The sequence below is a fragment of the Hemibagrus wyckioides genome, linkage group LG01 (assembly GCF_019097595.1).
Source record: "Hemibagrus wyckioides isolate EC202008001 linkage group LG01, SWU_Hwy_1.0, whole genome shotgun sequence".
Lineage (NCBI taxonomy): Eukaryota > Metazoa > Chordata > Actinopteri > Siluriformes > Bagridae > Hemibagrus > Hemibagrus wyckioides.
The window spans coordinates 14,610,577-14,634,743 of NC_080710.1; the positions used below are offsets into that span (position 1 = coordinate 14,610,577).

Consider the following 24,167-nt stretch of genomic DNA (forward strand, 5'->3'; position numbering starts at 1 on the left):
CATATCCTACCCAATGGGTAGAAACCACAAAAGATATTGTTAATAGTGTAATATAATGTATAGATGGTATAAAAATTTAACACAGTGGTATCAGGTTTGTAAATGCCTACAGTCGAAATGTGCTTTTGTCTTTTTTTTGTAAACATGGAGGTTTGCAAACAATACTTACGAATTACAGAATGATTACAAAGTACTACTTATTTTTCTTATGGATAATAACAATATTAACAGTATGAATGGCAGTTGTTCTAGGACAAGAGTTGCTTAAAAATAGATTATAATTTTTATTTTTATTTTTTTTTAAATCCTACCCCAAATAACATAACTTGTATAACTTGCAGTTTTAATGGTAGAATTGGAACACCAGTGCACCACCGTGTACATTTTTTCTGGAACATTTTCATATTTACCACAAACCTTTTCACTCACACCCCGATGGAGGCGTTGAACTAGCTAGCAAACATTGTTTTTAATCATGTTTACAAAATGGAGTCTGTTCCATCCAATCACCTGGCAGCCAGAGAAAGCTCTTAATCAGATCAAATCAGAAAGTGACACTTCACTGCCGACGTAGAAGATATACATGTAAACGTCTGCAGCACCAACACGACAAAACTAGAATGTAATATAATCAAATCAATCGAGTCCCTACATTCCCATGGTTGAACCGGTGGTTTAGGACACGGACATGTTTTACCCTGCACACAGACGAGAAAAGGAGCAGCTTCTCAAACGTACAGAAATCCTCAGAGCAGGACAGCACAGAGCTCCCTGTTGCTTCTGGGAATGTCGGTATGTCTGTACTGCGTAAAAAAAACCCATCAATCACTGTCCAGCCTTTGTTTAGAAATTGCATATACTCTATATTATTTTGAGGTACTTTGTAACCACATAATAGCCAGTCTTAAATTCCCACGCAACGCTATGCTTCCAGCCTTTTAATAATCTATCCACAGACAGCGACTACACTGACACTTCTACCATTCTTATTTCTTACTTATTTATTTCACACATTCTGTGTACGTGGTATGTCGGAACAAAATGGGGATAATTTTTTTTTTTATTATTATTATTATTTTTAATCATGAGTACTGCTGGGGTGTCCACTCTAACTGTTGAGCACGTCCACATCAACGGAACTGAAGATGATGTACATAGCAACGCCATTTCATTTCTCCAGTGCTCCATGGCAGGTAGCCTTGAGAGGTTTTGTGGTATGATGTAAAAACCACAGAAGGCTTGTAACCCTTACGTGCGCCGACTGAAACGGATTTGTTTTCCTCGAAGCATCAGATGCTTGTACACACCACCGCTAACCGTAGCTTTTCAGCATTATTGGTCAATACTGGACTGCTTCCATCATGGACTTTGTATCATTTTAGTTTTTATTTACAAAACTTGTACCCCAGCATTTTGTGTGTGTACGCATAAGTGTGTACTTGTATTTCTGCATACACGTACATGCGTATGTTTATATACACGTTAAATATGTGTATTTTTGCCTCTTTTTATTTAAGCAATTGTGATGTACTAGGTTCTAGGCCTAAGGTCTGTTATTGCAATACTTTTTCAGAAAAAAAAAAAAAAAGTTCAAAATAGTCAAAAAACGTTGCTCTAAATGCTGTTGTAGTCAAAGATTTTATGCTTGTACTGCTGTGGTCAAACTACAGCCAAACCATTAAAACGTAAAAAAATACAGCTGTGTCCGTCCTTTTATTGCCTTTAACAATGAGAAGGAATACTCCACTCAGTGCTCTGTTCACTGAACCCACCACCACTGAATTCAACTCTGACACAGATGAACAAAAGGAGTTTATTCGAAGACTGGGGTTAGTCATTTTTCCCAACACGATCAGTGTGCTCGATCATAAAATAGTGAAAACCTTGATTTATTATACAGATAAAGCAAACACACTTATGGCTTTAGATGATTCCCTTATACTTGCTTCTACACACACCTCTATTACAAACATTTAACTAATCATTAAATATTGTGATTTGCTCTTTGAGCAGAAATATATTCACACATCATTTCTTGGACTAAATTCAACTTTTGCAGAACGATTATTGCTATTTCAAGCTTGAAACATCAGTTGTGCCATCGTGATATTACATTCGATACAGAAAGTGAGACCCGGGAGGTTCGGTTTTAAACACGGCTGCTACTAAACCCTTTTCGCATAAAGCGCACCTGTTCTACTTTGCTCGCATGGAAGCGTTTTATTTCTTTTTTTCTGAGCCGCCGTGTAGACGCACCGTGTTGCCTTATAAATGGGGAAGACGTAAACAAACTGCCTTTGAACAGCGGGATGAAAGAAGCTGGGGCTGAGGGAAAGGTGGCTTCACAAAGTGAGCGGGATTAAAATACGGTGTAAACAAGGCTGTCTGCACACCCGCTGAGGGGTTTCCTAATACAGCGAGGAGTTCACATGTGCCACAGCAGAAGAAAAGTGCTGGATGAAATGAAGGGTTTGTATGCTTCCAATGCACTTGAGGATGATTTGTAAGGAATATTACACTGAAATCTCTCGTCTTCACCATTTCCCAATTATTCCTTGTCAGTTCACCGTTTTGTAGTTTGAACCATGAGCCAAACAAGTGCTTTAGAATCTCACTCCTCTGGAGTGTCTTATTTTGCTTTAGTTCCAGTCTGGATCAAGTTTCAACCCAAACCCTGTGCACTACTCTGAATTCTAAGTCTACATACGTGTCAACGTCTACTCAGTAGCCATTTAGGTTTTACAATGAAGACAGTATCTTCCTGTTTATTCAGATAAAGCAGTGGTCAGACCAAAAACAAATAAAATCCACACAAGTTCAAGTACACATGTTATAATAGTGATTATGAATCAGTTTGTGTCAAATAACTACACCCTCACCGAACTACTTTTTCTTGTCACAGGGACATCTTTCAATACCTTTAGTACATATGATTAACCTGGGAATGATGTGTGGTGTACCTTTAATCAGCCTTTAGAATAAGGTGGGCTGTCTAAAAAGGTCCAGATATGTACCTGAACTTGTCATGTGAAAGATTCTTCTACACCGTTTATCTTACTGGGTCTATCCCAGGAGACTTGGGGCACAGGGTGTGTGTGATACCTTGGACAGGATGCCCATCTATCACAAGACACAATTGCACACACATTCACAGACAATTTAGAAACACCAATCAGCCTTCACTGTATGTCTTCGGACTGCGGGAGGAAACCCCTGAGGCACAGGGAGACCATGCAAACTCTACACGTGGCAGAGGCAGGAATCAAACCCCCAAACCCCAGGAGGTATGAGGCAAACCTGCTAACCATCAAGCTACCGTGCCCCACTGATAGATACATACTAAAGGTAAAAGAAATATAAAAAATGACAAGGAAAAGTACAGCTTGATAAATTCTGGTCTGTGAATTCATGAGCCTCGAGCTTGTGAGCCAAAAGAAACTGAGAATGAGTGAATGTAGTCTCTTTGGTTGGTTAAAAGAAATGGAGGTGCTGCTTATTACATGAGCAGGTTTTCCCTCTATATTCCGTTTTTTTTTTTTTTTGTCTGCTCGCGAGGATTTTCAGGTTAATATGCTTTTTCTGATGAACCTCTTTTCTCTGTCCTCATAAAAGCACATTTATGAGCATAAACGCAGAAGCAGAAATCAGCCTTGTTCAGTTACATGTTCAGGTTTCTAGGTCTCAGTGAACAAAGTTAAAAATAAATGAGGATTCAGGTCCTGTGGATCAAATCAATCTGTGCTAATACAGGATGTTGGAGATGCAGCGTAACACATTTATACCGTTTAGAAATGACTGTAGCATTTTAACAACCCTGCGAGTTTTACTGTTAATCCGTTTTCTTCCGTAAAGCCACTTTGTCTTTGGTCTCCTGCAGTTTCTCAGCCAGCTTGTCTTTCGTCTCCTCCATTTTTTCAGCGAGACGCTCTTTAGTCTCTTCCATGCGTTCTGACAGGAGCTCTTTAGTTTCCTCCATTTTCTCTGAAAATCGCTCTTTTGTCTCCTCCATCTTCTCAGAGATTCTCTCTCTGGTCTCTTCCATTTTGTCCTGTAGATACTCTGTAACCGGAGGAGGTGTGGAGAAGTAGCCGTGTTTGCGGAGATACTGCACTGAGAGAGACGTGCCGCCAAGCGTCACCGTATACCTGGCTGGCGTAGCGAGCTGTTCAGGACATAAAGCTTATCAGTGAAATTTTGACAGTTGCCTTGCTGCATGTTTAATGCATTAAATCAGTGCAGTTGATACCTTATACATTGCGTAGGCTGTTAGAGCATATCCACCCTGAGAGTCTCGCAGAATGCCCACCAGCCTGTCCGGCAAGCCAATGTACTCCAGAAACGGCACCAAGTTCACACCTCTGACAAAAAAAACAAACAAAACGGCAATGCAGAAATGTTTTTGTAACAATACAATTTTTTATGGAGAGTTATTTAAAGTGGAATTATAATTAAAGTGAAGACATGCTGATAACAGTGAGTCTTGTATTTGTTTGCACTCCAGATGACAGGGAAGTGTTTGAATGAGAATTGCTGAGAGACTTCCAGGAAAATTGCTTTACAACTGGGCTTTAAACGCAGCACATCATTACCAAGGAACATTTTCAACAACAATATTATTTTTGGCGACATCCACAATAATACGTTTGCATTTAAAAACACGTATTTTTCTATCCATTTTGGTCTTCCGTCCACGCCGAGACGTCGTTTTTAGTCATCTTTTTGAAAACATTCTCCAAAGCGGATAAATTTGAAAACGCCGTTTTCACTTCTGTAAAATTGTATCAGAGGAAACAGCAATAATAAAGTGCTAATAAAGTGAAGTTTCTGTTATCACCCAGAAATTGCTTTTTTTTTCTGACAGCAGCATGACTGTAGTGTCAAGTGCTTTATTTCTCTCTTTTTTTTTTTAATCTAATTTAGATTTAATGTAGGTTTACATCTAGACTCTTCTCTGTTCTGGCACCAAGGTGGTGGTGATGAACTTCCCCTACATGTCCGTACAGCCGAGTCACTGACTGTCTTCCAACGACGACTGAAGACCTACCTCTTCCGCAATCACCTATTGAACCAGTGTTAATGTATTCATTGATAGAGACTTTAAAGCACTTTTGTACATATGCCAGAAATGTAAGTGTAAATATGGTGAAGCCTCCAGAAAATAAGTTAATCCTGTTAGTTAGTCCTGTTTTTCTTTCTATAAGCAGTTATTCCTTTAACAGCCATTTTCCCATCCCTTGGAAATAATAAGACAAAACTATATCTATGGTTCTTGCTGCTGACACTTGAATAAACATCTCTTTACAGAAAATCTTTAAAATTAGTTTATGTGATGAGTCGGCAATACAAATCCCTGTGTAAGCTGTCACTAAAGAAACAAGCGTAATGTATTAAAATGAATGCAGTATGACGTGTAGAGCTGTGATCTGACCAATCAGATCTGAGACATTACATCACTAAAGCATTTCTGCATAAATTAACAAGTACTATGTTAAGTTGGTTAAATAGCTAGAAAGTAAAAAAAAAAATAGCAAGTGTTAACATTAGAGAGAACAGACACACACTTACTTCATGGCAGCATAATAAAACGTCCCAAACCATACAGTGGAAGTGACGAGATGCACCGGCACCATCACTTTGCCATACTGTTTAAAGGTCTTCTTAAACCTCTGATAGAGGCCAATGGACTTGTCCTGCAGTGGATCGAGGTCTGTGTTGCTCTGGGGTGAGGCTCCCGTCTCTCCCTGGCTTCTCTCCTTCCTCTGTGCAGCTGTTTGAACCTCAGCACGTGTCTTGTGGGATTCTGAGTTCCTGGTGATGCAGGAGGAGCTGAAGCAGCGTACAGTAAAGCGCTTTATATGAAGGATCTGTGTGCCGACACTTAGGTCCCTCATGTTGAAGTCTTGGCACACAGAGCGCAGCGGGACAGCTGCAGGACACAGCACACGCTGCATCATCTGTTCCTCAAAGTCCCAACCTCTTACAGCCTAGAGTGAAGAAAACAGAGCTTCAGTATCACATCACTATTCCCTCAGCTAATGTGTGCCTCCTGTATAATAATGAATAAACGGTATGAATGAGGTCAAGGTGTGTGTGTTTTTCATTTCTACTGAAATACTTCCACATCAGTGTGGGTGACCTGACATCACAAGAGTGATAGTTAGAATTAATCACGATATTTGGACTTCATTCAGCACTCATGTTAACAAAACTGATCTGCATTTTGCAAATCTATTTAGATTATAAAGTGACAAAAAAGGTACAATATATAAAGACACACAAATCCCATAACACCATATAAAAGGTAAAAGAAAAAGAATCTCTTTAAACTATAGGGCCAAAAGTATGTGGACACCCATGTGTGGCTATCCATATGTGCTTGTTGAACATTATATTCCAAGTTTCGTTTGCTGCTTTAATACCTTTAATAAAATGCTTTCCATTAGATTTTAGAGCAGTGCTGTGGGGATTTGTGCTCATTCAGCCCCAAGAGCATTAGTCAGGTTGGGTGAGGAGGCCTGCGGTGCAGTCTGCATTCCAGTTTATCCCAAGTGTGCAGTTGGGTTGAGGTCAGGGCTCAAAAGGTTTTTCCACACCAACCTCAGCAAACTATGTCTTCATGGACTTCATTTTATGCACAGAGGCACAAATTTCTTAGTTCCAGTGAAGGCAAATGTTAACAGTTCACTACATCCTTTACAGTGGTGTGCTTCCAAACTGTTTGGGAAAGAAGCACAGAGTGTGATGATCAGGTGTACACATACATTTGGCCGGACTGTACACTGTATCTACATTTAACAGTACAGTGTATCTGTATTTAAGATTCATATTAAATCTCAATGCTTATTTTAGGGCTCTGTATTTGATTACGCTCTTGCTTTGACTGAATGACCTCTGAGGTGACCTCTGGGGGGCAGCTAGTATCAGAATTAAGTAGGAGGAAATGAAGACTCCCGATATAAATGGCACATGGTCACTGAGAAAATTGTCAGTGCGTGTTGATAAGTAGATGATGAATATCCATTAGGTATTGTTGTCTCCTGCCTTTCAAGAAATTACATTCTTGTGGTCACTTTTTTCACTCCTAGCACTCCTGTTACATCATAGAGACGTTATCTGCTGTCCAAACAGACCATGTCAAATATCTGCCATGGTACTGCATTCATCTGGATTATGTGCCATTTTACTGATTGGGACTCAAATATCCAGGTTATTCAGATGTACTGAAGATACTGTAACATTACTGCACACATGAATGAGAAGAAGATCATCTATATAGTTCATGCAAATTTCAAAATCTGTAGCAGCACTAATAATAAATGCAAAGTAGATGAGAGGCCTCAGTAAAGTAAACCTTCGTACCACAACCCTGAGTTCTTGCAGAAATTTTCCTTGTGGCTATAATTTTCCTCTCACATTTTTTTTTACAAGTTTCCTTTCCTACATGTAGACAGGGTTGCCAGGGGCATAGTTTTTATGCTAAATCTGGATAGTTTGGGGCGAAGGTTGCAAATGGAAAAAGTAAGTCCTTGGGTGGTGTTTTTGGACTAGATTTAAAATAGTCTGCTGACACTAATATCTTGTTTTAAAACAAATAATTAGAATGAAATAGAATTAATATTGGCAAACATAGACAATGGCAAAAAAAAGGGGGGAAATTGGGGTGGGGATGTGGTAACTCAGTGGTTAAGGTGTTGGACTACTGCTCAGAAGGTTGCCAGTTCGTCTCCCAGGTCCACCAAGGTGACACTACCGGGCCCTTTAGCAAGGCCCTTAACCCTCAATTGCTCAGCTGTATAAAATGACATGAACTGTAAGTCACTCTGGATAAGAGCATCTGCCAAAATGCCAGAAAAGTGTATGTATGATGTACAGAACCAGCCCAACTAATTAAATATATAGCAATGTTTAGGAGAGGGAAAAGAGGATTATCGAGTGGGTAATGGCTGTTCCAGGCTCTGATTAAAAAAGGTATACTGCAAACAATACAAATTAGAAATGTGTCCATGCCACAGTGACCTTTCCCTGGCCAAAAAAAGCTGAAAAGCAGAAGAAAAATGTTCCTCCAGTGCCCAGACTTTTTGGGCTATCAGTTTTGCATGTCCATGACCAGCGAAGAACAGTGGAGAGAGAGCAAATAGAGTTACGGCAAAAACGTGTGGAAAAGACAGATGATGTAAAGTGTTCAAAAATAAACTGATGATAATTAGCTGCTGGTGACTGGTGAACAAAAATGCACTGAAAAAACAAGTTAGCTATATCATTTATTCAGAACTAGAATCACAATTCAGGGCTAGAATCACAGTTTTTGATGTTTCTCAGAAACTCCACTCTAAGTGGTAACTGGCAAGAGATTCGGCTAGCAAAAAGAGAAAAAAAGAGAGCAAAAAGAGAGTAACAATCGACTGATTGAATTGAGAAGTTTGATATTAGCTAGTTATAGTACCCTTGTATCACATCATTGCAGACAGCGTTCACACTCGGGCGAGTGTTTCTGTAAGCACTGGGGCTCCTAGCTTTCTGAAATGGAAGATGTGCTACCTGACACGTCTGACTGAGCATCAGAAATTCTGCTTATCCAATAAGTCCCGTTCTTTATTTTTTTTATTTTAAATAAATGATTAAGGTATACAAAAATCAGCCATTAGCATATTATTTGTTTAATCACTGTTGATGTGAAAGCAGGTGACAAAACAGGAAAATCAAGTGTTGTAATGCTAGTTGATCCACTTTCATTTGTGTTATTTTGGACAAACCCTGAACACATTTAAACACATGATCTCAAGCTGATTTTAGCTCCTGTTAGTACCTGAAAGTCTATATGTGTGTGTGAGCTGTTTTAGAGAAGACACAATATGACATTTAAAAAAAAAAGTTCTTGCAGTCGGTAGCCTTCACCTTCAGACCAGGGGGCGTGGCTTCACACACAGTAAACAGCATGGCCCAAATAAATAAGCTGAAGAGTCGCAAGCTCGAGACACAGCTCTGTTCTCATCTGACACGGATTACTGTTATATTCCTGTGTAACTACGCACATCTGAGGCCTAATAAACATTCATAACAATTCAATATGTCCTTTTACTTCCGAGTTGGATCGCAATCACTCAACAAGTCAACAGACTGAAATCAGAGTTGAACTCAGCGAATTATTGTACAGAATATTAAAATATAGGTGATGACACACATAAGAGAGAGAGAGAGAGAGAGAGAGAGAGAGAGAGAGAGAGAGAGAGAGGACAGTCAGGACAGAGGACAGGCCACACGCATGCACGCAGACAGGGAGCTCTACATTACTGTGCATTTAAATATAGCTAAGCTAATCTGCTAGCTAAATAACGAAAAAACATGCTGGAATATTGTAAAGAATAAAAATCATGTTTAAATGTGAGGAGAGAAGCTTACACTGAACTCGTGTTGACTCGGAGTTAATAACGTGTCTTCGAATGCACGCGCCGCGCCATGCTCCTGTCTGCCATGCAGGCACACACTGTCCACACTGCTGCACATGGACTTCACCCGCGCAAAGCTTCATGGGAAATGAAGTCTTTCCCGGTTAACGCGGTTTGTTTACATCCACTACATTGCCAAACGTTTTGGGACACCCCTCCAAATCGTTGTTGTGTTTTCAGGGGTTGAGCTTGGCCCCTTAGTTCCAGTGAAAGGAACTCTTAATGCTTCAGCATACCAGCATAAGACATTTTGGACAATTTCATGCTCCCAACTTTGTGGGAACAGTTTGGGGGTGACCCCTTCTCCTTCAACATCAGTGCCTGACCTCACAAATGTGCTTCTAGAGTAATGGTCAAAATTTCCTATAAACACACTCCTAAACCTTCTGGAAAGCCTTCCCAGAAGAGTTGAAGCTGTTATAGGTGCAAAGGGCGGGACAACTCCATATTACATTCAAGTGCATCTAAAGGCAGATGTCCCAGTTTTGGCCTGACTCACAGTCTCCTCTCAAATACATTACATCAACCATCAGAAGGTAGAAAGTGTGATCTCTGTGACTGTAACCATGGCATGGTTTTCGCTGCCACATGGGCTGATTTCAGACACTGCTGATCTCATGGTATTTTTACACATTTTGATGTTTTGTGCATGCTCAGATGCCTTTCTGCTCACTGTGGTTGAAGAGTGAATATTTACATTATACTTCCAGGCATCTCGAACCAATCTGGCCATTTTTTTTCAGACCTCTTGTCAACAAGGTGTTTTCACACCATTCTATGTAAACTCTACAAACTGCTGTGAAAGAAAATTTTCTGCAGTTTCTCAAATTCCTAAACCAGCCTATATGGCACCAACAACCATGGTTAAAGATAAAGATTTTTTACATACCTTTGTGGATAAAACTGGGTATAAAATAGTGATGGGGACATGTCTCTAGAGACAGTTGCATATGTAAATGATTATGATTGACAGGCAGGTATTACATATGCCCCATTTGTGCAAGACAAAATAAACCTTTTTTATAATCATGTTTTCAAAATTATTTTTTAGTATCTTAAAATAATGAGGGTTTCAGATGTACTTTAGCTCAGCAAGGCCTTTTAATTAGCTAAGTAGTTAAATCAGGTGTGTTAGGAGCAGGAAAAACATCAAACAGATCTGTAGGATAGAGGGTATTCAAGACCAGGCTTGGGAACCTATCAAGTTCTTTTACCATCTCCCATTACCTTTCATGTGACATTATTTGAGCCTATGCACTTATTCTCTTTAAAACACTTGCAGCATAGACACTACCTGCACACGCAGTTCATAGCACACCCAGATTAGTTTATTATCAATCTTACATTGCAACCTTTAAGACTTTAGGTGTGATATACACCGATCAGGCATAAAATTATGAGCACTGACAGGTGAAGTGAATAACACTGATTATCTCCTCATCATGACACCTGTTAGTGGGTGGGATATATTAGGCAGCAAGTGAACATTTTGTCCTCAAAGTTGATGTGTTAGAAGCAGGAAAAATTGGCAAGCGTAAGGATTTGAGCGAGTCTGACAAGGGCCAAATTGTGATGGCTAGCATCTCCAAAACTGCAGCTCTTGTGGGGTGTTCCCGGTCTGCAGTGGTCATTATCTATCAAAAGTATCCTTTAAGTCCTGTAAGACATTTAGGTCCTGTTAGTGGACTCCATGGGCCCCACTTAGCAACTTACAAGCCTTAAAGGATCTGCTGCTAACATCTTGGTGCCAGATACTACAACACACCTTCTGTGATCTAGTGGAGTCCACACCTCGACAAATCAGGGCTGCTTAGGCAGCAAAAGGCGGACCAACACAATATTAGTCAGGTGGTCATAATGGTGTATTTCCTGGCCACGTCACTACATAAAGCTAAATTAAAGCACCTTCTGTTTCATAATCTTTTATCTAGCATTTGATGTTAGTTTATGGCTCTGTTTCATTAAATAGTACAGCTGTACTTCACTTATGCAGTTGATATTTATACACTGTGTGTATGAAATTGGGGGAACAGGCATTCAGACCAGCAATATATTTATTTCAAGAAAGATGTGAGTCAGTGTTTAACATATTACTGGATAATATGTAGGCATTTTTGTATGAATTGTTTGGTGCTACTGTACTGTAGCTACAATGGTAAGCAATGTAAATTTTGAGCCAGGAACAAATCCTGGGATTTTAATGTGATACATTTAAATGTATTCTTGTTGCTTGTTCGTGTCAACTGTACAATAATAAACGAGAAATGTTTAGGAATGTAAGAACAAAGCTGTGTGCTGTGTGAGGAGGAGGAGCAGCGTCATGTAGCGAGAGAGAAAGAGAAAGAGAGAGAGAGAGAGAGAGAGAGAGTGTGTACACACACTGGACTCAACACTCCTTCATTTCTTCTCCTGATGCACAGACCACAGAAGATGCTACATGTGCAAGTTGTGGGTATCCTATAGCGAATGACTGCAAGGTGAGACTGTCATGTTCTTTGTCTGTTTTTTTCCTGTTTAAAATGAAAGCTACAGGGTTTTGATAGCTTTAAACTCCTTTGGTGAGGTAAAAATGGAGCTTCCAGATTTTTATTTGTACACACTGGTGTAACAGGTGCATTTACAGCATGAGGTTGGAGATACACTGTGCAACGATCAATGAAGCCAATTCTAAAAAGCAGTAATTGTCATGCAATTTAGTGGAGCAGAAAAGAAGAAAAATGTTTGTTTGTAATTCAAAAGGAAGCAGCCATTAAGCTGGAATCAGGCTCCCAGCAGGCAGGGAATTAGTATGGCTTGATATCGGGATCCAGGATGAGTCACGGGTGTTCACTGTGGTGAAAAGAAAAAGAGCGGAAACATAATGGACAAACTTAGGATGGCCTTTTTCATTCCAGTGACCAACGCATTTTGCTTCACTTGGACTTCATTATGTAAAAGTGACCTTTTGTGTGATTGGTAAGTTGGACTGCTTCGCCCCACACACTGTATATCCAGTCACCTAGGTTAAAAATGACAAATGATAACATGGCATAATCTTAGGATTTAATGATACACCTTTTCACACTTTTCCAATTGATGACTGAGTTCATACAGGAAATTACAAAGGAACCACAAGGCAGGAAGCTTTCACACATTTCCATTACACACTGGGCAGCCCCATGTCCCCCAGCAGTGTGATTGGTGTTTTTTTGGTGTTTTATGATAATAAACATTGACATATGTTAGTAATCAAACATCTTGCTTACATTATATCAAATACCAGACTGAAAGTCACTGGCAGCCTGATACCTGCTGAAACCTTTAGATCTGATTTAGCCTTGGCTTGTCTGTCACAGTGTGCTTAATGTGGAAGACGTAACCTTCTTGTTCCCCTTTTTTGATTTTATGCTTAACCTCTGAAGAGGTTAACTAAATAACTCTGTTTGATACAATGCTCGTCTGTGTGTGGAATTTCATTCTAGCGTTTTCCTCTTTACACTTGTGTGTCAACCTCAAACGATCTAGTCTGTGTAAAATGGTGACTATTTCTAGGCCATGAAGTAAGGAAACATACACTAAATGTCCATTTAATTAGAAACATCTGTATACCTGCACATTCATACAGTTACCTTATCAGCCAATAAGCCTTTTGCTGTTGTAGCCCATCCACTCTAAGGTTTCATGTGTTGTATATGCTGAGATGATTTTCTGCTCATCGCGGATGTAAAGAATGATTATTTGAGGTACCTATAGAGACTGTTGTTTGTGAAAATCGCAAGAGATCAACATTTTCTCAAAACAGCCCATCTGATACCAACATCCATGCCACAAACACACCTTTTTTTATTCTGATATTTGATGTGAACATTAACATTGCAGGTGCACGATTTTTGTATCAGATGGCTGATTAGAGAACTGCATGAACAGGTGTTATAATGCAGGCCTAATAAAGTGGACAGTGAGCGTATACTGTATATCATTGCTCTATTTTAATAGTTCATTTATAAATGTATTTCTCACTCAATCACTTTCTGTAACTTGTTCATCCTGGTCAAGGTTGCAGTGGATCAGGATGTGAGGCATGAACCCACCATAGATGGCATGCAAGACCATTGCAGTGCACCATACACACATTCATTCACATCTAAGGGCAATTTATCTTAGCCAAGGAAGAGACCTGGGCACTCAGAGGACACCTGCTCTACATGTACAGCAACCTGAGCACAGGATCAAACCAGGGTCCCTGAAGTTGTGAGGCAGCAATACTACCAGCTATGGCAATTAAATAAAAAAAAAAAGGCATGTCCACTGGAACTAGTGTAATTTTCTTCGTTTTTTTTTACACTATCAGCATTGCAGATAATAGCAACAATTTTTTTGATAATGTCTTTTTTTCTTTTCTTTTTTCTTTTTTTAAACAGGTATACAAGAATCTGGCATGATGAGTCCATTCACCGACAGACACTTAGTTTAATGTACTTCTTTTTAGCAGTGATAGAACCTCAGCCACAAAATGAACACATCACTTTGGCCTTCACTTATTCCAAACTCCTCTTTCACACCCATCAACCACAGCGAGGAGTTGAACTGGTCACCAGGAGTGTCAGGAAATTGCGAGCAGGTCCACATCGCCCCTGAGTTTTTCCTCACTCTGGGCCTGCTAAGTCTGTTGGAGAACATTCTTGTTATTGTTGCCATAGTCAAGAACAAGAACCTTCACTCTCCTATGTACTTTTTCATCTGCAGTCTGGCTTTGGCAGATATGTTAGTAAGTGTTTCTAATGCATGGGAGACTATAGTGATCCATCTCCTGGCTAACAGGAGGTTAGTTGTAGAAGATCACTTCATTCGTCAGATTGATAACGTATTCGATTCTCTCATTTGCATTTCTGTGGTAGCTTCCATGTGCAGTCTGTTAGCTATTGCTGTGGACCGCTATATCTCCATATTTTATGCACTGCGTTACCACAGCATCATGACTGTGAAGCGAGCACGTATGATCATTGGTGGCATTTGGAGCTTCTGCACTGGCTGTGGGATTGTCTTCATTGTTTACTCTGACACAACACCAGTAGTGGTTTGTCTGGTGGCTATGTTCTTGGCCATGCTGCTCTTAATGGCATCTCTCTACAGCCACATGTTCATGCTGGCTCGATCCCACGTGAGACGCATGGCATCGCTGGCCGGTTCCAATGCCTCCATCCAGCAGCGGGCCAGCTTGAAAGGAGCCCTCACTCTTACCATCCTTTTGGGTATCTTCATTGTGTGCTGGGTGCCGTTCTTTCTTCACCTCATCCTTATGATCTCCTGTCCAAAGAACCTGTACTGCATCTGCTTCATGTCCCACTTCAACATGTACCTGATTCTTATCATGTGCAACTCTGTGATCGATCCTCTGATCTATGCGTTGAGGAGCCAGGAGATGAGGCAGACCTTTAAGGAGATCATCTGCTGCTACAACCTTCGCAACATCTGTAGCTTGTCCAGCAAATACTGAATAGAACCCTCAACTTTGCCTCCATCATCATGCAGCTCAGACAAAGACAAATAAAAAAGAAAACAGGACTGCACAACATTCATCACATAATTGTTAATCGTACAGAAACTTTAGAACTGCATTGGTTTTCCATATCATGCTGCTAAGAAAAATGCCTCAGAACTCAGAGGCCCACCACTGATTTTCTTTTCTATTCAAGACTAGAATCCCAATACCAATAGTTAGATTTTTCTTGTGTATTTAAAAAGGTAGGGAGAGACACTTTTTTTTTTACAGAAATAAGACATCAATTACAATAGTTGCAGTGATTAGTGGTCCAAAGAAGGACACTAAGTGAACTGGTGCCAGGATGTCCACTGCTCAAAGTGGCTACAATGGCCAGTGAGCATCAGTGCTGGACCTTAGAGCAACGAAAGAAGGTAGTCTGGTCTGATGAATCACAATTTCTTTTACATCATGTGGATGGCTGGAAGTGTGTCATTTTCCTGTAGAAGAAATGGCACCAGGATACACAATGGGATGAAAATAAGCAGGCAGTGTGAAACCTTGGGTCCTGGCCTTTATGTGGATTTTAATTTGACACATAGCACCTACTGAAACATTTTTGCAGAGACCAGGTACCCTTCATTTTCCAGCAGTATTCCCTAATGGCAGTGGCTTTTTTTCAGCAGTATTATGCACCCTACAACACCGCAAAAACTGTTAAAGAATGATTGCTGAACATATAACTATGGCAAAACCTAGTTTTCTTTTGTATTGATTTCCTGATTGCTTCTATTCATTCTGATTGCTTGTTTTCTTTTTTTCCTGGTTTCTTTTCCCTAATATGTTTGACTAGTTTTTTCTGTAATCACACATCTGTTTACTTACTTTCTAGCATTGAAGACTTTCTAGGTGTTTATCTAAATTCCTAACTAATCTAACTAATCTTCCTAACGAATACTTCTTAAAATCCATGATCTGTTGTTACGCACACTTTTATCAAAGTAGTTTGTGTTGTGACTGCTAACTATTAATGTTTGTCATGTCAACACTGGAATCAGAGTCCAACTACAATTCCCAGAGCACAGTGCTGCCTGCAAACATGGCTGCTGAGGAACACAACACCCACACACCACACGTTCACAGTCTCTACAACTGGACTCTCTCTCTCTCTCTCTCTCTCTCTCTCTCTCTCTCTATCTCTCGCTCTCACACACACACAAAGTATATAAACACTCACATTCCACTGACTTTTTGTGAAGTATTTGTTCTGTGTATCTGTACCAGTCGGCCAAGCCTTTTTGGCTGATTGCTCTTCTGGTTTTGATCTAGTTTCTGGTTTTCTTGTTTTTCACTTGCCTGCCCCAGTTAATGTTGATTGTACATCGCCTGCCCCTTGTTTGAATCCTGAGCTTTTCTCTGGATTACCTCTCTGTTTGCTTTGTCATGTTTAATAAAAACACTGAACACCTGCATTTGAGTGTATACCTGCATCGTGACAACTGTGATAAGGCAGATGTGGTTAGTTAGATGTCACAGGGAAAGAAATGCAAACAGCATATTATTTGAGGCAGATGATGTTGTGTACTTCCACTTCCAAACTTTTAGTAGATTTAATGATTTATAACTTACACATTATCCTGATTGAAGTTGTACTTCAACTTTTAATGAGAGTAAAATAATATTTGAATAATTATACTTTTACTCGAGTATCAGATTGTGTTACTTTTACCACCACTGGACTGGACTACTTTTTTATTTTTTCAAAGTTACTTCATTTTGATTACCTTGTGTGTGTGTTTTTTTCTTTAGTGGCCTCTGTAAAACACACAGCCAAAGGTATTTCATTATTTCCTGAAACACTTTTTCATCTGCTGGAGTCATTTCTTTTACCAGTAATGTTGTGTAACATTAGTTCTGTGGGAACTGATGTAGATTTTGTGATGTAACATTGTGATATATAGTATATTGTGTTAGTGTTGTGTATAGTGAATGTACAGTACAAGGTGCTGATGTATAATTATGGACAAAAATTTACTGTCAGTCAGAATTGAATGTAAGTAATGAAACATGCATGAAAGTTTTTTTTTTTTATTACATTTCTTTATTATAATAATACTATAATTGTTCGATAATGCAGTACATTTGTTAGATGTTGTATTGTAATTTGTTGCCATATTGCAGTAATGAGAAAACTTCAAGTTTAATTCTATAGATCCAAAAAATCTAGTAAAAAGTGTGATATAAATATATGAATATTCTTTAAAATGACTCAGTCATTATTTAAGTATATATAGTTATCCAAAGCAAGAACAGGAAGACATTATTTTACATTTTAAATCATTTTCTTGATTGACTTATATGTGATTATTTATTATTCTCGTGTTTAATTATGAAATTTACATGTCTTTTTTTCTGTAGGCAATTGGTCCAATGTGTGTGTAGTGATAAAGTTCAGCAGAATCAATGTTTTGTGTTTATATTTGAAATTACCACTTATGAAAATTTTTGTTATTTCCAGTTGGTAAAAGAGGAATATATGAAAGTGAAAACATGAATAATTGACCATGAAAATTAAAATAAATGTCGTAACCAGTATTCTATGAACTGACTGCCTGACTTAATTATTTATTACTGATTCCTGAGAAACACTTATGGTCTTTGTCATGCAAATGATATTACAAATTCACATGTGCCGTGGACATAATTTTGAGCTTCTGTTAAACAGAAGAACATTTTCCGGAAGGTGTTTCGTAGCTCAGCGCTCCGGAAGGCATAAATAGCTGGATCGATAACTGCATGACTCATCATCAGCACCACATGCAGCTGGAAGAGAGACCGATAACACTCACAGTATGGGTTTTCGGGGCATACCATAATAATCAGGAGGTGGAGGAAAAAAGGAGCCCAGCAGACCACAAAGACACCAAAGAGAATGGTAAGTGTGAGTGCCCCTCTCAGGCCACGCTTTCTGCGGTGCCCAGTGGCTCCTGGCATGGATGCGATCCTGCCTGAATGATACTGTGCTAGCAAGAACATATGCACATAGAGCAGGAGAGTGAGGAACAGGGCTGCTAAGAAGAGCACAATGAAGAAGATCATCACCACTGCAGCCTCAAAGAACGCGATCATGAGAGCACTGCTGAAGCCACACAGGGTCCAGATTGTGATCAGGATGGACACCGTGCGCTGCATGGTCATGAGTGTGTGGTACCGTAAGGTGTGGAATATGGTAATGTAACGATCCACAGCAATTGCAAGGAAACTAAAGATGGAGCCTTGAAATGACATGCAGAGCAGAGTGTCCATCACATTGTCTATCCTGAGCTCAGATGGTCCCTGAGAGTTCAGATGGCCAGTGTCTCTAAAAACCAGCATGATGTTCTCCCAGGTTTTGGAGAGGCTGGAGATGGTGTTAAAAGCTGCCAGGCTGCAGATGAAGCAATACATGGGAGAGTGCAGGTTTTTATTGCGAATCACCGCCACCACAACCAGAAGGTTTTCACTCAGGCTCACAACACCAATGATGAGGAAGATCTCGATGGGAATCTGAACTTCACGACAGTCTGTGTGCTCTCTGGCCAGAGCAGTAGTATTGTTAGTCATGATGACTGGGTTAAAAGGCAAGGGGCTGGTTTGTGATGATTATCCTTCCTCTGATAAGTATCCTCAACACTCTGAAAGAAGTAATAACTTATCATTTTTTGCAGTCTATTACACTGATTTATTATACTGTTTATTGTATAGGGATGAATAATATACAAGAGGACACTTCTTAAGAAAACCACTCTATTTTTTACGTAGAACACTCATTAATTTACGACATAGTCCTATTTATAATTTTATTTAGTTACAACAATTACAAAAACTATCAAGCATAACGCAAAAAGATAGCACAAGCTTTGCTTTAACTTCCACCTACAGTTGAAACCCACGCAGGTGGAATGATTAAAGAATACAGGAAAATGATTCTGCTAGTAATTTGTCACTTCTCTGAGTTGGCTTTTATGGTTTTAGGTTATTTAAGTTGAAGTTTGCACCCAATAATCACGTTACATGTGCAGGCATTTTTTTCTATTACTTAGAATAGGAAAATAAAGAACAGCTTACAAATTTCATGTTCAAATATCCGAAATTATTATTATTATTATTATTTAATTTTTTAATTTTTTAATTATTTTTAATTTTTTTTATTATTATAATACGTCTCCAGACACACTTCAGCACTGACCAGGATGAAGTGGTTACTGAAGAATATATGAATTAATTAATGTATGAAAAAGCTATCAGTCTGCCAAGGTGAGAGTGAGTTGATGTGAAAGCCACTTTCAGATAAGAATGAATGATATAAAGAAAAGATTCAGTGACGTTAATTACAACGCAGTATTGTGATGTATACTGATGCAGCACCACATCTGTTGGGAGCAGAGTTGAGTATCTAATGAACCTTGCTGAGAATTTCATGTATAGTTTGACAAAATGGTTTAGCAATCTGACGTGGCTTTGCATTGCATTCACCGAACCATTCTTCTCAAAAAGAATCCTTAGGTTACGATGGTAACAAGATGAAACACTTGATAGCAAATTATGGACAGACTGAATCAAATCAATTATGCACTGAGTTCAGGAAAAATCCTGAAAACATAAAGCACTAGAATAAAGACCTACAGACTGTTTTCAAAACAGGCAAAAACATTAATTTTCTACTGTTAATGTGATTAATTAAATAAGTAATTATTATTTTATGGATAAAAACAGATACAGAGTTCAGAAATGCCATACATTTGCCTTTGTTTAGACAAAGACATAGGATAATTAAATTAATTTTTCCTGCTGTGAGAGAAAACTTTACTGACATTTAAGCTTCCTTATTGATCTAGTGGACCAATCTATATGATGATCTATTTGTCAGTTGTTGTCAGATCTCTTAATATACCCTTGTTAGTACAGCCTACTTAGTTATTATGGCAAAAAGTATGCCAAATTGATAAAAAAAAAACATATACACTACATTATTGCATCATCTCTCAAAGAAATAATAAAATTAAACATTAAGGCCATCAGCTAAACAGTAAACAGTGGAAATATTACACTAGCATACAAAACAGTTTGAAAAGCAAGGAAATGTGACTCTAAATATAAATCATGTCAAAGTATTATGGCTTACCTTTTTTCTTTTTCTGCAAGCACTTTTAGTATGATTAGCACTACAAAATGGTGGTTCTCTTAGTGTATGAGGTCTGTTACACGCAGTATCACAGTATTACTCTATGCAACTGCTCGATGGTGCTGCATATTTTCTTTGTGGGAATGATGGGAAGGACATTTTGTGTGTTTTTCTGCCCTTGAGTTAAAGCTCTGTACATTCTTTATGTCTGTTTCTTTAGCCTCAAATAACAGACACCACAAGGTCATTTACCCAGCAGGCAATATAATATAAATAATAATGAAAAATTCTTATTTTTTTGTTAAATTCTGCCTCAGTCTGCTTTTATATTCTGATTCTCCTGCATCTTTATTATGATTTACTATAATCTGGGAAGTCTTTTAGTCCACTGGTCACCGTTGCATACACTACACTGGGTATAATACATGATTAGATAAACATAATATGTGTGAATGTATATATATATATACACCGATCAGGCATAGCATTATGACCACCTGCCTAATATTATGTTGGTTCCCCTTTTGCTGCTAAAACAACCCTGACCCGTCATGCACTGTGTATTCTAACACCTTTCTATCAGAACCAGCATTCACTTCTTCAGCAATTTGAGCAACAGTAGCTCATCTGTTGGATCGGATCACACGGGCCACATGCATCAGTGAACCTTAGCCGCCCATGACCCTGTGGCCAGTTCACCACTGTTCCTTCCTTGAACCCCTTTTGATTGATACGTAATTTCATAGATAAGTAATTGGATATTAAATTCTAGTTACACAGTGGTATAGTGGATAGCTTTTCTCACATCTCCAGACTTAAAGGTCTTTCAGCCCTAGGCATGAATGAGTGTGTGTTATAGGTACCCTGTGATTGAGTGGTTGTGTTCTCAGTACTTTTATTTAGGCCATATATAATTTATATTTAATGTTCAGGTTAAAATGACTTTTCTTTCTGTTTTCTTTTGGAATTAGTTGCTTTACTACTTAATTCTAGGGAGGTAAACATTGAATACCTTGTATGTAATTGAATAACTTTATTAGGCAAATATTACATTTAAATATGCAGGAAAGTAGGGAAGTAAACCTTAAACCCTGCTCTGGTTCTTTAAAAGAGGATTTGGAGTGTAACCTCAAAAACTCCACTAACAGGAAGGTAACCAAAACCTTGAACACTCCAGTTTTGGCATATAACATGTTTGAGGTTAATACATATACAGTATATATACACACCCTTGTATACTGCAGTACCTCTTCTGTCCACCAGAGGTCTCAATAATCACTGTAATCCTGTAGTGTTCATGGAGCAGTAGCGGCTGTGTTTCATTCCCCAGATCTATAAATACCCCACTCTCACAGCTCGAGCAGCTCTGGCCAAATTACTGGAGTTCTCTCCCTTCTCTTGTCCTGTTACCAGCGAGTATTTTGGACTCGGGAGTTGGATTACTCTTTTGTATTTCTCTGTCTGAGCCTATTTTGGTGTAAACATTAAGGAGTTTATGTGGAACTTTGTCGGTGTATTTTCAGTAAAAAAAAAAACCTGTAGTGTCTTTAATGGATGTTTGTTGCTCGATGTGATTGTGAGACGAAGCTTCTTGAAGTTTTCCTAACGGGTTGAAAAATGCTTCGTTTGTTGTGGCTCTCTGTGTCCACTAGTGGTCACTAAAGTTAAGAATATACTACCGGTTTACCCCGTGCAGTTGCTTTTTTAAAGGAATCCTCGGTCGTGTATTTGTCTTTTTTTTAAACCTTTGCCTAGATATGAACTTTAAATAAGTGTTAGAGATTTACTGATGTATTGATTGATATATTGCATAACATCAGTGATTTGCGTTAGAGGATATCCTTAACTGGTTGTTAAGTGTTTTAGTGCTTGCCTCACACCCCTGGGGTTGGGGGTTTGATTCCTGCCTCTGCTCTGTGTGCATGGAGTTTGTGTATTATTGCATGCTCTTTTCAAACTTGCCCAGAAAACCATATGTCTGACCTGCACCCTGACCTGGGTACCACTGTTGTGTGGGGGTACTTGTGGAGGGGTTTTGTAGTGAGCTGTTGAATGTGTGGGTTCACTGACGTGATAGAGATCATAGATATTAAACTAGATTTTGAATATTTTCCAGGAACTTTGGGCTTGTGGTTACATTAAGGACTCCTGAAAACCTGTTAGATCACAGTAGACATTTCTCAAAGAATAAAAAAAAATGTGTGTGTGGGTGGGGGGGTCTGTGTGATTTAGAATTTAATTCATAACCATCATCATGAAGAACATAACAAATAGAACCAGTTTTCTGGTGACTGTAACACTACTGCTGCTCACCTGCCTGTCAATCTAACAGCCTTTGTTTCCATCACTCATGAATAATATTCCAAGCTGTTTAAACTTTTCCACCAGGCGTAAAGTCTCTCCCATCCCTTACTTGAAGGCAGCATCCCACTACCATTATCAGGAAATAACCATGACCTTGCACTTGTAGGTGCTGAGTTTTCTTCTAATCATTCCATATTTACCAGTGAAACGTTCACCAAATAGTGCATGTCAGAGGCTCAGTTTGTACAGAGAACATCATCTACATATGATAGACTGGACACATACTGGACACCTCCACTTCAACCATGCCTGTATATTGATGTACCATGCATGAATGCCACAAGCAAAATTGAAGACATACCTTCTGTGGTGTCTATGACCCACCAAGAACAGTTTTGATTTAAAGCTAAGAGTGCACACACAACTCTTCCTACAGTGCACAGGGTCAAAGGCCTTCACCAAATCCACAAAATCTGGATGAGCATACTCCCATGACCCCTCGTGTAAACTGTTCCATAACATGTAATTCTAGATAATTATTGTGATTACTGAGATTTGTCAGAAGTTAAAGATAAATGGGCTGAGCAACAGTTTGTTTACAATGCCAAAGACTGTGGGAACAGCATAGTATTGTGGCCAAAGAGCCACAAAATTATGAAAAAATGGTGCATTTATTTGTCTTTCCAACCATTGTTTATCCATCAAATCCATCCATCCATCAAATCCATCCATCCATCCATCAAATCCATCCATCCATCAAATCCATCCATCCATCCATCAAATCCATCCATCCATCCATCCATCAAATCCATCCATCCATCCATCCATCCATCCATCCATGCATCCCATGTATATAAAAATGTGTACATAGAAATGTAAAAATTCATTTCTAGAACGTCAGATCCTACAGCATCAGAAGTTTTCCCTCATCAGAACACTGAATCTTAGTATATTAGAACTAATTATATGCTTATGTCTTAACCATTTTGTTTGTTCAGTTACTGTTCTGGTAGGCAGCAACACTGACGCCTGCATATAAAACATTGTGTATCCATCTGCATTTTGCATGTGCAGACTGTAATTATTATAAGCTTTATTTACCAGTGGAACAGCTTGGATGTTTAAACAGGCCTGCGCTATTGTTCCCAGGTGTTCAGCACTGAATGAATAGAAGTGTTTGACAAAGTGGCTTTAGATTTCAGGAAAGGGTAACCACAGCTGCTGTCACTGTTTACATTATACTGATATAAATTAAACTGAACGGGGAAGTATAGTCACACATTTCTGTGCTTGTTTAATTTCCATTTGTATAATAATTATTCATTTGTAGCTTAAACACTTTGTTGTCCAGTGGCAAACCCGTCTGTAATACACTAATTCTTCACTCTAGCAAAAATAGAAATATTTTGGTGTATTTTCTCCAACAATGTAGTTTATGTATAAGGTTATTATTTTAGTTGAATTAACGTGCGACAGAATCAAATCAAGAAGCTTTATTGTCATTTCCAGCCACATATAGCTATAGCTGAGTACATAGTGAAATGAGACAACGTTTCTCCAGGACCCTGGTGCTACACAGACAACATACAACATATAGCTACAGAATAAAAACAACAACACACAACGAAGTTTGTCCTAGCTACATAATGTGCAACCAGGTGCAAACAGTGCAAAGACAGAAGACAGTGCAGAAACAGAAAATACATAAAACAACACAACAAAATAAAATAAAATAGAACGAATCAGCATTTAGACTTTTCTTGATTATCAAAAAGAAAACAGAAATGCATGG

The 24,167-nt window shown here is 38.8% G+C and overlaps 3 protein-coding genes across 4 annotated transcripts; 1 reads left to right on the forward strand and 2 right to left on the reverse strand.

The window, feature by feature from the left end:
- Window positions 1-1,799: 1,799 nt before the first annotated feature.
- fam210ab (family with sequence similarity 210 member Ab) lies at window positions 1,800-9,519 on the reverse strand. Of its 2 annotated transcripts, none has more exons than XM_058399194.1 (4): window positions 9,400-9,519; window positions 5,566-5,984; window positions 4,247-4,358; window positions 1,800-4,162 (listed from the first exon to the last, which is right to left on the reverse strand). In XM_058399194.1, exons 1-4 carry the CDS (start codon window positions 9,502-9,504, stop codon window positions 3,830-3,832), a joined length of 969 nt encoding a protein of 322 aa, XP_058255177.1. In that variant the 5' UTR covers window positions 9,505-9,519; the 3' UTR covers window positions 1,800-3,829. The 2 variants fall into 2 exon arrangements, with proteins under 2 accessions (XP_058255177.1, XP_058255188.1); XM_058399205.1 differs by lacking the exon at window positions 9,400-9,519 and adding an exon at window positions 6,420-7,315.
- A 2,301-nt stretch (window positions 9,520-11,820) lies between these two features.
- On the forward strand, window positions 11,821-17,222 carry mc5rb (melanocortin 5b receptor). Its single transcript, XM_058390271.1, has 2 exons — window positions 11,821-11,923; window positions 13,847-17,222. The coding sequence occupies exon 2, from the start codon at window positions 13,939-13,941 to the stop codon at window positions 14,920-14,922; it is 984 nt and encodes a 327-aa protein (XP_058246254.1). The 5' UTR covers window positions 11,821-11,923; window positions 13,847-13,938; the 3' UTR covers window positions 14,923-17,222.
- Window positions 17,223-17,234: 12 nt separating this feature from the next.
- mc2r (melanocortin 2 receptor) lies at window positions 17,235-20,210 on the reverse strand. Its single transcript, XM_058390283.1, has 2 exons — window positions 20,072-20,210; window positions 17,235-18,581 (listed from the first exon to the last, which is right to left on the reverse strand). The coding sequence occupies exon 2, from the start codon at window positions 18,508-18,510 to the stop codon at window positions 17,569-17,571; it is 942 nt and encodes a 313-aa protein (XP_058246266.1). The 5' UTR covers window positions 18,511-18,581; window positions 20,072-20,210; the 3' UTR covers window positions 17,235-17,568.
- Window positions 20,211-24,167: the final 3,957 nt, after the last annotated feature.

What these genes read in the sequence shown, in the direction of transcription:
- fam210ab (XM_058399194.1), bottom strand. Translation starts at nt 9,504, where the DNA reads ATGTGCAGCAGTGTGGACAGTGTGTGCCTGCATGGCAGACAGGAGCAT. An exon ending in CGAGTCAACACGAGTTCAGT is followed by an intron (nt 5,985 to 9,399) that starts GTAAGCTTCTCT and finishes TCTTCACTCTAG; the next exon opens with GCTGTAAGAGGTTGGGACTT. An exon ending in TTTTATTATGCTGCCATGAA is followed by an intron (nt 4,359 to 5,565) that starts GTAAGTGTGTGT and finishes TTTTTTTGTCAG; the next exon opens with AGGTGTGAACTTGGTGCCGT.
- mc5rb (XM_058390271.1), top strand. Translation starts at nt 13,939, where the DNA reads ATGAACACATCACTTTGGCCTTCACTTATTCCAAACTCCTCTTTCACA.
- mc2r (XM_058390283.1), bottom strand. Translation starts at nt 18,510, where the DNA reads ATGACTAACAATACTACTGCTCTGGCCAGAGAGCACACAGACTGTCGT.